Source organism: Fukomys damarensis, unplaced genomic scaffold (assembly GCF_012274545.1).
Source record: "Fukomys damarensis isolate Sample0158 unplaced genomic scaffold, DMR_v1.0_HiC HiC_scaffold_17, whole genome shotgun sequence".
In the NCBI taxonomy this organism is placed as follows: domain Eukaryota; kingdom Metazoa; phylum Chordata; class Mammalia; order Rodentia; family Bathyergidae; genus Fukomys; species Fukomys damarensis.
The window spans coordinates 15525898-15538342 of NW_022900929.1; the positions used below are offsets into that span (position 1 = coordinate 15525898).

The following is a 12445-nucleotide window of genomic DNA, read 5'->3' on the forward strand; positions in this document are numbered from 1 at the left end:
ATTATATTTATTGGTACATTTAAAGCAAATAATACAGTTACAGTTAACATTGGGATCTTGCACCTTTACATGCTATTTCTTGGTTCTTGCTTTTTTGCCATACCCCTGCCCTCTCTTCACCCCTTTCACTCTTCCCTCTTTACAAAAACTTTGTTTCCATTTATCCCTTTTTCACACTTTTTGTTTTCAATCCTTTTCCCTTCTCCTCCAAGTCCCATTTCTCCTCTTCCATTCCCTCTTCCCACCTTGCCCCTTTTCTCTCCCTTCCCTCCCCTCCACTCTTTCTTTTCCTTTCCTTCTGTCTTCTTTCCTATTTTTGTCAATCTCTTTTGAGTAATCTGTAAAATAAACTTATTTTTTCTTTCCATTACTATTTAGTTTGATGTTCAAATTCTGTCAGGTTTATCTATCTATGGAAGTCTTTTAGATATGGCTTCTGCGTCCTTTCTAATCCTTTTCCTTTTCATCATTGGGGGGGTGAGATAGGGTCTCACCATGTAGTTGAGACTGACCTGGAACTCACTATGTAGCCCAGGCTGGTCTCAAACTCATAGCGATCCTCCTGCCTCAGTCTTCCGAGTGCTGGGATTACAGGCGTGAGCCACCATGCCCAGCCCATCATTTATTTTTAAAGTAATCTTTTAGAAAGAAAAAGGAAGGACCTAGGTGTGATTATTCGCCTACAGATTTTTGCTTATAAATTTTTCAAAGGATAGAATTATGAAAGTTAAATATATATATACATGAAACAGAAAAAAAGATATTTCATATATCTATGTCCAATACCCATCCAGTGACATATAGTCCCCTCAAATTTCCCTAATTTACAACATGTTTCTGTGACCTCATTTCATTTGGTCAGTTTGAAGCTACAGTGATGTGACAACCATCTGATAAAATTCCTGAATTTAGCAGTTCATTCAAAAGTAATAAATGGACTGAATCCAGCACATCAGAGAAAATACATCATAAATGTACCTATGTCTACAAATACATTGACCTGTTTATTACCATCTACTTGTCTAGTTCAGTATTACTTCTGCATGAAGGAAATAATCTATAGTTTCACTGTTCAATACAGTCACTGCTCAATGTGTGTGGGACATATGTCGCAAGTGACACCAAAGAACTAAAGTATAAATTGTATTCCATTGTAATTAAAATGTAAATATTCTTGTGGGACTAGTAGCTAACATCGTGCAGCAAAGTTCTTAACTTTGAGTTTATAATTCAACTTCAATTCCTCCTGAAATTCATGCTTACAGGAAGAAAGATATTTTAGTAGAATTTTGTACAGTATCATTACAAAAATCATTATCATCATTATTAAAGGAGAGCTCTGCAGATCTGTCCAGTTCTCATTTTGTATTGTGTTTAGTTTTTAATTTTATGATTGGAGCAGGCAAAGTGTTTATTTCAAGGATTTGGATATGTATATTTCCTATTCCATTTCCTGAACAATGAGACCAATGCCTGACTGTTCTTAGCATCTCTCGGGAGAAATTCAAAAGAAAGAACGTCTATCACAAGGCCTGTTGTGAAATTAAGTAGAGCCAAGAGAGGGGGAATGTGCTAAGAAGATGATATGTGAGCCATGATTGAATAGTGCTGTAATGAATAGCTCAACACGTCTAATTTTTCCAATATTTCATGCCCAATGCCTTTTTATTCAAACATTCTTTTTTTTGCTACTCTAATACCATTCATTAGACTAGAGCCAGTCACCATTATTCTACCTGTTGTTGGTTTTTTCTGTATACTTTCTGTACAATCTGAGATCACCTATTTGGAAGGGTGGTGCCCTGAGTATTCTTTTACTTGATGCTTCTTATAGGTTGCTATTTGTAGTAGGTTTTACATACAAATCATCATATTTTTGTGAAAGTTCAGATTTTAATAGGGTAGATCTTGGATGAGCTTGAGATTTTGAGTTTCTAATCAGCTTCCAGATGCAGCTGGTCCAGAGTGTCTGTGGATACACCAAGTACCAGCAGTTTCACTCATGCCCAAAATTGTTCCTAAAGTTCCCTCAAACATATTTAGATGAAAGATCCTCTAATTTTTTCCTACAGTGATGATTTAATATTGAGAATCCTTTCAAAGTGTTTCCAGCTATTTTTAAACTACGATAATTTACATTTTTCCTGAGAAATGTTATCAGCTTCTTTTTTTTTTTCAGCTTTAATTGAGTTTATTGGTACATTTTAGGGATACAGTACAGTTACATTCATTGTTGGGATCTTGTCCCTCTACATGACATGTCTTGGGTCTCATAGTTTTATGGTAATCCAAGGGGTACACTACTTAAAATTTGTATATTAGACAAAAAGAACACCCCTTGAAATTACTCAGCTGTGTATATGAGGTTCACATATTGAGGAGGAAATGACCCAGAGTCCTGTAGATATTGATAAAGTGAATTAAAATTATTACTCCTTTTCAGTCTATTCGATAGATTAAAAAGTGAAAGCCATTTCCAGTGTGATTCTAATTTTTTTTTTTCATTTTTCTACCTGGGTATTTGTGAATTATATTTGGATTTTTCTTCATCTAAGTTGTGATGTTATACACTAATTGGCTTTCCCTAAAATGCATTTCCTCTCCCATCAGCCCTTTCTGATCTGGAGCTTGTGGCCCAATCAATTGTCTTTATTTTCGCGGGCTATGAAACAACTACCAGTGCTCTTTCTTTTGTTATGTATGAACTGGCCACTCATTCTGATGTCCAGAAAAAACTGCAGCAGGAGATTGACACAATTTTGTCCAATAAGGTGAGTGGTTAAAGTGTTAATGATAATAGCTCTAAATCACTGTCTTGGTTACTTTCTCATTGCTAGGACAAAAAAACTCAGTAATCACAAGTTGAAGGATAAAAGGTTTATTTCAGCCCACAGTCTGTAGAGTTTTCAGTTCATAGTCAACTGACCCCTTGGCAAGGTGGCCTGGCATAGGGGCATGGCAGAGGAAAATCAGTCCACAGCAGGGTAAGAAGGAGGCAGTGAGCAACAGCAACAGCCAGCCCCTTTCCCTGCAAGCCTTTTGGATGGTGCCACCCACACCTAGAGTGGGCCTTTCCATTGTATGAACACAGGACTATGATGAACCACTCGGTAGACTAATTTAGCACCACACACCCTTAATCCCAGCATCACATATCCTAGATCCAGTCAGGTCCAAAAATCCCCACTTATCAGTGCAGGAGGCTTTGGGAGAATGTGTAGATATAAGCCATACTATTCCTCTCCTGGACCTCCATGCACATTCCTTTTGCAAAAGCCATTTAGTCCATCTCTAAAAGTTACCAAAGTCCTAATAGTCTCAGTATTGCTGAAAAGTCCAAGTTCAAAGTCTCCTCTCAGATTTAAGGCAAATTCTTACCTAGAAGCCCCTCTACAAATGAAAAGAAAAGTAAACACTTTCAATATACAATGGTACAAGATAAACACTCCCATTCTAAATAGGGGGATAGAGTAGGCCAGGAATTTAGCTAAGTGGGGCTTTGACTGCCACATAAGTGCAAGGTCCTGAATTTGATCCCCAGTACTAAAAATAAAAAATAAAAATGTGAGAGCTAAACAGGGGAATAGAAAAAAGTGAGACTAGGGCTGGTGATTTAGCTTAGTGGTTCTGCCACCTGCCTTGCAAGTGCAAGGACCCAAGTTCAGTCCATGGAGAGAGAGAGAGAGCAAAATGCAAGGACACACACATGCCCTTTTTAAACAAAAGGTGGAAAATGCAGGTGCTATGTGGCTATGAGTAGCAAGCAGTTTTCAAGCAGGTTTGTGGTTTGAATCTGACAGCTTGTCATTTTGACACCTGCCTCTGTGCAGGCAAAACTCTCCTTCCCAGTGCAGCTTCCACACCTACACAAATTCCCCTGTTAGCCCACAAGATCAAACTCCTAGCAACAAGCCCAGTATCCAATCAAGTGTCAATCCTCAGGATAGTGGAGACAGGACTTCTACCCCATAAAATAGGACCCCAGCCCCAGATTTGGTGGTGACTCAACTCTGACCACCCCTTCTCCTTCACCAGAATGGCTTTGTACCACTCCCTACGATAAAAGTACTTTCACTTTTCCCTGGACTTCTCTGGCTCCTCTTTCTCTTTCTATGCCACAGACAGAGACAGGCCTTGCAAAGGTGAGTCTGGAGATCCTAGATCCCAGACCCACTGGACATAACAAAAGGGAGCCCAAAATCCAGTAGGGCAAACATGATATCCTGTAGTTCCTTGTCTAGCATCCAGTGCAATCTGTGCCAAGATGTGAACTTCAAAAGACTTATGGCCTATGGTACTACTGGTGGTTGTAACTCACATGTCTTCTGTCTTGAGCCAGCCTTGCTCACTACTTGTGGTTCTCAGAGGTTCCACATCCCTGCCTCTCCAATCTTCTGGAGTCCCCACTGAACCTTCAGTTTCACACTCACAGCTTCACACACTGCCCTCTCAGTGGTACACTGCTTGGCCTCTTAGGCCATCTTCTGAAACTTGGGCGGAAACCTTCCTCACTACAACTCTTGCATTCTGCATTCACCTAAAACCAGCACCACGTACTCTGATTTCTCTTCAGATCATATAAATCTTTCACCTTTTCAAACCAGCACTATACATGATGCCATGGTCTGCTGCCATTCTAGAACACGATGTTTTGGGGTTCTCTTCTAAAACAGTCTTTGACCTTTACAATTTTCAGACTGCAAAGGGTGGAGTCCTACTGGTTCTTGTGATATCCTTAGGCCATCTTTTCTACTGTTGAGTCCCAAAGTACTTGGCTTTTAAATGTCAAGCATTTCAAAACAAAGTTCTTCTCTGCTACATCTTAGCAGTTTTCTGAAGTTTCCTTTCTGGCCAAATGCAGAACTTTTAAAATCATTCTACTGAGACCTTTGTTCTTGATTGTCAGCATAGATATGACTAAAACTCTCCAACAGTAGACATGCCTCCATATTAGATTGTTTTGAATTTTTTTTCTTTTTTTTTTTTTTTTTGGCAGATTCATTAGTCTGCCCCACTTAATATCAGTCTCAGGCAAAGTCTCTGGGCAAGAGCAAAATGAAGACAAATTTTTAGCAGAAACCTAACACACATGATCTGGACTCCAGTTGCAAGGGAGTCCTTCCCAAATGAAACTGCTAGAGCCTGGTCTTTATATATCTAGCTGCATGCAGTCAACATTCTGGTCTTCTAAGCATAGACCAGAATCTCCCATCAAGACTGGCTCACAGAATTCTATGGCTGCTTCTTCAGCCAGCAATCTCTAAACCTTTCTGTACTCCTCCTGAAAGTCAGTTCCAAAGGCTTCTGAACCACACAGCCAGGTAGTGTCACAGCAAAGATCTCACTTTTCTGGAACCAAAATCTGTCTTGACTACTTTCTTGTTGATGTGAGAAAATATCTAACATCCACAAATTAAAAGATGAAAGGTTTTTCTCAGTTCAGTTTGTAGAGATTTCAGGTCATAGCCAGCTGAGGTAGGCAGGAGACAGTGAGCAGCAGCAGGAGAAGCAAACCTCCCTTTCTCTTTTATCCCATCCAGGATACAAGCTTTTTGGTTGGTGTTGCATGCACCCAGGTTGTGCCTTTGTATTATCCATACCCAGAACTATGTTAAAACACTCAGTGAACTACTTTAGAACCAAACACTCTTAATTCCAGTATCACATACCCTGGATGCAGCCAGCTTCTAAAAGTCCCATCTATCCGTGCATAAGGCCTTGGGGGGGAAATGCATCTAGATACAAAGCAAAATAATCACTTTCTAAGATATTCAATTCCAAAATTTTGAGCATTGACTTTCTTTAGCAGCTCTACTAATACATAATATGCAGAGAGAAATGCAAAAGGAAATATGTCATTGATGTTATTCATAGAAATAAAAGCTCTTCGTTAAAGTCTTTCAGTTCTGTTGTATTCATATCTGTTACTATAATAATAATATCTAGTAGGAAACATCTACAATATCTCTAGTGTTATGAGCATTTTCAGTCAAATTTCTGATTAGTTGACTCTACTGATATTGTTGGACATAGTTTGGCCTGTCTGTAGGCTGAGTGAGACTGGATTTGGGATGGACAGGATGACTCAGCTCTGCACACAAATCCTCATGTATCACTTATAGAGCTAGAATTGTAAAATCTAAATTATGAGCCAGGGTGTCTGACTCCTGATCCAAGCACTTAACCTATAAAATAAGGCCTCTCCATTGTCACAACAGCTAATAGCCACATAGTTCCCATGCTTTTTCACATCTCTGCCTAAACTGATATTTTGTGGAAATAAGACTTTGGGCTGAAGTGGCTGGTTTGCCAGTGAGGTGGACACAAAGCAGCATCTTCTTCCCAGGTCACAGTAAAGTCCTGAAGCACCAAGCAGGAGACTGGTCCACCTGCAGAGATTGAGACTGAGTATGGGTTCCAGGCTTCTTAGAATTTAAAATAGAACTGAAACTGTGTGCCCTGGTAGTACCCAATTGTGACCTTTTGTTACACTGGGAAATTAGGTACTAGTTACCCCTAGTTACCCCTATAAAATTATTTACAATTTTATAGATAACAAAGTATTATCAATTTTTACATATGAGGGAAGGGTAATCATGCTATTCTTATGTGCTTTAGTGTTCCTCAGTTTTTTTTCAATATAACGAAAAGCAACCACACAGCAATTTTTGACTAGAAACAAGGATTTCTTTTGTTTTGTTTCTTTAATATACACATGCAACCTGTTAAAAGATGACAGTGACATTAGCATGTTTTCCTTGAGTGTAACTGTCATAAACTATTGCTCATATTCCTCACATGAGAAAGAAAAGTAGTACATATTAATGTTGCAGATTTAAGAGTTAGGGCTAAGATATGTCCCAAAGGTCTCCCATACGCATAATTACTCTACACTTCTGGGCCATTAAGCATATCAAAGAAACTCATAGTTATTAAACTGTTTTGTATTGTTATGGTCCTTTACCAACATGAGTTATTCTTTGGACTTCCTAACACTTTACTGGTACTGCATAGGCTGAGTTGAAAGACAATACCAAAATATCATCCATGTACATCCATTTCTTCCCAGACACCTGTCACCTATGAAGCCCTAGCACAGATGGAGTACCTGGATATGGTGGTGAATGAAACACTCAGATTATATCCAATTGCTGGAAGACTTGAGAGGGCTTGTAAGAAAGATGTTGAAATCAATGGGGTGGTCATTCCCAAAGGGTCAGTGGTGCTGATACCAACCTATGTCCTTCACCGAGATCCCAAATATTGGAAAGATCCTGAAGAGTTCCACCCTGAGAGGTAAATGGCCCTTGGGAAAATAAATTCACCCTGATGCAGTCTGTTCTGAGTATGCTGTAATGTCTTTTACTAGATAGGAACTTCATTTTTGTGGTGAAAGATTAATTTTTTGCACATACTTATGTCAACAAGATTGGAAACTCCTGTAGGGGAAGGTGAATAGAAAAGATCTGTAGCTTGCAACTCTCATAGTAAAAACACAGTTGGTTTTCAATGGCCAACCAACGAAACATTCTCTATTCAATTGCTTGGGGATGAAAGTCTCTCTGACATTCTTGAACCAGTAAATATTGTGTTATTTATGTTTCATTAACTTTTTTTCCTACTATTATGGAACCAGGTTCAGTAAGAAGAACAAGGGCAACATTGATCCTTACATATACATGCCTTTTGGGGCTGGACCCAGGAACTGCATTGGCATGAGGTTTGCTCTCATGAACATGAAACTTGCTATCATCAGAATCTTGCAAAACTTCTCCTTCCATACTTGTAAGAAAACACAGGTAAGACAAATCTTTCTGTACAAATAATTATTTACAAAGAGATTTTTTAAATAAGCCCAGGGTACTTTTTAAATAAAAGTATATGCTTGCTCATTCTTTATTCTTTTCTTTGGCCATTAATTGCTTTTGGCCCATCTATACAATTTTAGGGTCACTTGGCTTTGCAGTTTTAAATATGTAGTTTAAGAAGACAAAGTGTAGCCGGGCATGGTGGCGTGCACCTGTAATCCCAGCACTCGGGAGGCTGAGGCAAGAGGATCACTGTGAGTTTGAGACCAGCCTGGGCTACATAGTGAGTTCCAGGTCAGTCTCAACTACCTAGTGAGATCCTGTATCAAACCCCCCACAAAAAAAGAAGACAAAGTGTAAAGGAGCTTCTAAACTCTCTGCAGGTTGGCGTGAAATGATATATGGTCTCTTTGTACTTGAGAAATGCTTAGATTCAAATTTAAGTCATCTGCAGATGGGACATGTTGTGACAGTTATAAAGTGCAATGTCATGTTGTCATGTGTGAACAGTTATCAGAGCTTACAGAAGCTCCCTCGTGACAGTGGGAGCTTCTATTTCCAGGACTCATGCATTTGAACATGCAGCTTCTCTCTGACTATAGGATTTCTGCATAGGAGAGGAGAATAGAGTTGATTTTCATGTTATTTGTGGCTTCAGGCAAGCTGTGTAGCTGCTCTGAAATTGTAGGTAACAGTCCTTAGCCCTGAGATTTAGGGCATTCTAGCAAACCTGGAATGAGGTAGATACTTGCTGTGAGCTCTCAAGTAATGCTTTTCACACTTCATGAGGATTTTCTTCCTCTCCCTGTACTGAGATCAGAAGGTTACTATGTTGGAGGCTCACAAAAAATTGAAGAACATGAAAAATGAGAATTGAGTAAAGAATTAGTTACAAAATTATGGACCATTTGCACTATCATTGAAAACCAAGAGGAGATGTCAGAAAAACAAAGGAAAGCATTACTGTCCTGAAAGCATCTTTCTATCATCAAACTGAATAGTTCTAAATGAATGGCTAGACTCTAGGAGTTAAGGACTGTCCTATACTTGAAGTGTATAATGCCTGCTCAAGGTTCCCTTGTAAGTTCCAACAATGACAAAAATTGTCTTTCTATGGTTTTCAAACCATAGTTTTCCACAATGTCTAAGAGTGAGGTTTAAATTTTAAAATTTATGGTATTTACTTTAAATTGTATAATTAAGTTTTTAAAATAGCATGATTTAGTCTTAGATCTGGTACAGAACAGCTGTTCATGAAGTATTTTTAAATGAGCAGATGGATTAATGTTTTCATTATTCCAAATATTGACACAGCTTAGAAAATATAAACATAAGTGATTCAAGATACATTATGCTTAACTTTCATGTATTTGTAAATCATTACTGTCTTTGCTGCACATTTTCCACTTTGCTACTGTTGGTGGTGGTGGAATAGTGATCATTTCTCCATATGTTTGTTTTACTGTTCCAGATGCCTTTGACATTTACCAAACAAGGACTTCTTCAACCGGAAAAAGATGTTCTTCTGAACGTTGTGTCAAGACAGAAGACCTTAAGTGCAGCCTAATTTTTCCAACAACCTTCTGCTATATTCTATTCTTCATGGAGGCTGTGTCATAGAACACTAGTGACTGATTTGTCCAAAAAAATTTAGAAATAAAAATAGACTTAATCTTCTGCACCTGATGAGTGATTGCGATTTTTGGATCATCACTGTGCTTGCTTACTGTGTGTGTAGAGTAATATCTATTGTATCACTTTAGGGGAAATAAGTAAACACACCCTCCCTGAGACATGTGACCACCTGTACCTACCCACACTTAGCATGATAAACATTTCCGATCAGAGAATAAACATTCATCACTAATTTAATTGACAAGTTTAGGTGAAAATGAGAATTTTTTCATGACACTAGGGGTGATATGTACATCAGATACTTCCTTTATAATATTTCTTACTAAGTATTGTATTAAGGTAGTGAATTAATGTCCATCAACAAAAGTATAACATGACACTCTTGTGCCAATTATAGAGGATCACAGGACTGATTCATATAGAAAAGTCTTCTTCATCATAAATCAGCGGAGGCATGAATCCTGTTTTTAAAACAGAATTTGATTATAAAAAGATACATAGAGTTAATGTATTGTGACTTTGCCCCTGTTCTTTGGCAGGTATATTCTTATCATTTATATCATATCTGAAGCACACATTTTTATTTAATTTTATTGGTACATTTAAGGTATATGATATAGTAACATTCATCATTGGAAATTTGTACCTTTACATAATATATCTTGGTTCTCATTTTTTCCTCATTCCCCTGCCCTCCCTTCAACCCGTCCACACCTCTCTATTTACAAAGACTTTGTTTCCAATTTTTCTTTTTCTCATGTTAATTCCATTCCCTTCTTTCTTTTCCCCTACCCCTCCCATTTCCCCTTCCCCTTTGCCCCTTTTCTTGCTATTTCATATTATCTATTATACCTTTTAGTCCTTATCTACACTTTCAGTTTCTCACACTAGAGATTCTATTCTGTATTTACACATATCTGTCCTATTTATTTCACTTAAATGTATGGCCTCAATGTGAAGCCATTTAGCTATAAATATCTCTAATTTCTCTTTTTATTGCTGAGTAGTACTCCATTTTATTTTTAAAATATATTTTCTTTATCCAGTCTCCAACTGATGGGCAAATGAAATGCTTCCAAGATTTAGCTATTACAAATTGTGCTGCTATGAATATGGGTACATATATACGATGGTAGTATGATTCTTTTGAGAATATACCCAGCAGGGGAGTAGCTGGGTCAAATGGGACTTCCAATACTAGCTCTTTGAGGTATCTCCATATTGATTCCCACAGTGGTTGCACCAGTCTACACTCCCACCAGCAGTGGAGCAGTGTTCTTTCCTGCAGTCCTGACAGCACTTCTACTTGGTTGATTTCATAATACTACCAATTCTATCTGGGATGAGGTGGAATCTCAGTGTTGTTTTCATTTGCATCTCTCAAATAACCAGTGAGGTTGAATATTTTTTCATTTTCTTAGTTGCTATTTCTACTTCTTTTTCTGAGAAATGTCTGCTCATTTCAGATACCCATTTTTTGATTGGGTCTTTAAATTTGGAAAGGAGGTCTGATTTTTTTAAGTTCTTTATACATTTTAGATGGTAGACCTTTGTATGAGGAACAGCTGGTGAAAATTTTTCCCACATTGTGGGGTGTCTCTTCACACTGTTGGTGGTTTCTCTTGTTGTGCAGAAACTTTTTAATAAAAAAGTTGATTGTGCTATTTCAAGGACAACTGAGGTTTTGTTCATAAAATCTTTTCCTACACCAAGGTACTCAAGAGTTCCACCTAACCTCTCTTCCAGCCAGTTTATTGTTTCTGTTTTAATATTTAGATCATTCATTCATTTTGATTTTAGTATAGTGTATGGTGAGAGATATAGCTCTAGTTTTAATCTTTCACAAGTTGAAACCCAGTTTTTCCAGCACCACTTATTAAAGAGGCTATCTTTCCTCCAGTAAAGATGGTTGGCTCCTTTGTTGAAGATGAGGTGGTTGACCTGCCTGCCCGGGATCACCCAGCAAGGGCGTGACCTCGCGGACTGTGCACCACCAGACCCAGTAAGGACCCAAGGACCCTGGAGGGGGTCTCTTCACCCATCTGCCCGGGATCACCCGGCAGGTGCGCGACCTCCCGGACTGCACGCCACCAGACCCAGTAAGGAAGGTAGCCACACAGGCCCGCTTGAAACACCCCCACGACATGCCACCACCCTTTCTCAAACCTCCTGATTGGGCCAGTCCTTGGACCAACTCTGCAGAGGCATAGGTGGTCATGAAGGGTAGTTTTCTCAGCTCCCAACTTTGAACATCTCTAAAGAAAGGGCAGGGGAAACCTGTAATAGAACTGAGTGGAGTTCAACACTGCAGGTTGGGAAACTCAAGTTAGGCCTTGTGGACTGAGAACAGTCTGAGTCGTGGGGACCTGCCTTTGGCTAGCCAAGATCAGGGGATTCGGTTCTGCATATGGCTGTACATGTGGTATGATATGAGAACAGAGACACAGTCTGAAAGAGGCCCTTCAAATTCTTTTTTTTTCTTTTCTCTTTTCCTCATTCCACCCTAAAATTTCTTTCTTTTTTCTGTCCTCTCTCTCCAACTCAGTCTCTTGCTCCACCATATTATCCCTCATCTCCCATTTTATTCCTGCTCCTGCCCTAACTCAGACTTCTTTTCTTACTTTTTCTTTTTGGGGGGGTTTCTCTTTGTGCTCTTTTCTCCAGTCATTTTACCTCACTCATGGCTCTGTACCTTCAAGGGAAGGCAAGCGCCTGTTGTTAATGGGATTTATTCTTGTCCTTATCCTGGCACTCTTTCTAGCCCCCCTGAAGGTAATAGCTTTGTGAAGATAGTAAGGTAATTCTACATCCTCTGGATTCACTTCAAACCTGCTCCATTTCTTTCACTTAATGCAAACATAATGGGCTGCTTCTTGATATTAATTTAATTCACATGGGTTAAAGGTGATACATTAATGACTACCACAAGTGGTCAGTTTGCAAGCTGTGCCTGATCCTATTGGGCTGCTAAATGTATCAATTGGGATTAAGAGTTGTGATAT

General features: G+C 38.8%; 1 protein-coding gene and 1 long non-coding RNA gene across 8 annotated transcripts in view; one reads left to right on the plus strand and one right to left on the minus strand.

The window, feature by feature from the left end:
• LOC104874220 (cytochrome P450 3A9) overlaps nt 1–9375 on the plus strand; it is a 44798-nt gene extending 35423 nt beyond the window's left edge. The window contains exons 10-13 of the mRNA XM_010641242.2: nt 2611–2771; nt 7070–7296; nt 7637–7799; nt 9280–9375. Of these exons, the coding sequence (XP_010639544.1) occupies nt 2611–2771; nt 7070–7296; nt 7637–7799; nt 9280–9375 (647 nt within the window). The remainder of the gene's footprint in view (nt 1–2610; nt 2772–7069; nt 7297–7636; nt 7800–9279) is intronic.
• The window catches only part of LOC104874207, a 48792-nt gene that overhangs the window by 9404 nt on the left and 26943 nt on the right, over nt 1–12445 (minus strand). For 2 of the 7 annotated variants that reach the window (XR_004517680.1, XR_004517676.1), the window contains exon 5: nt 5670–6389. The exons of 3 other annotated variants lie outside the window; for them this stretch is intronic. This is a non-coding gene — a long non-coding RNA (uncharacterized LOC104874207). Of the gene's footprint in view, nt 1–2655; nt 6390–12445 lie in introns of those variants that run through there. 2 more of the 7 variants (XR_004517679.1, XR_004517677.1) reach the window with 2 other exon arrangements.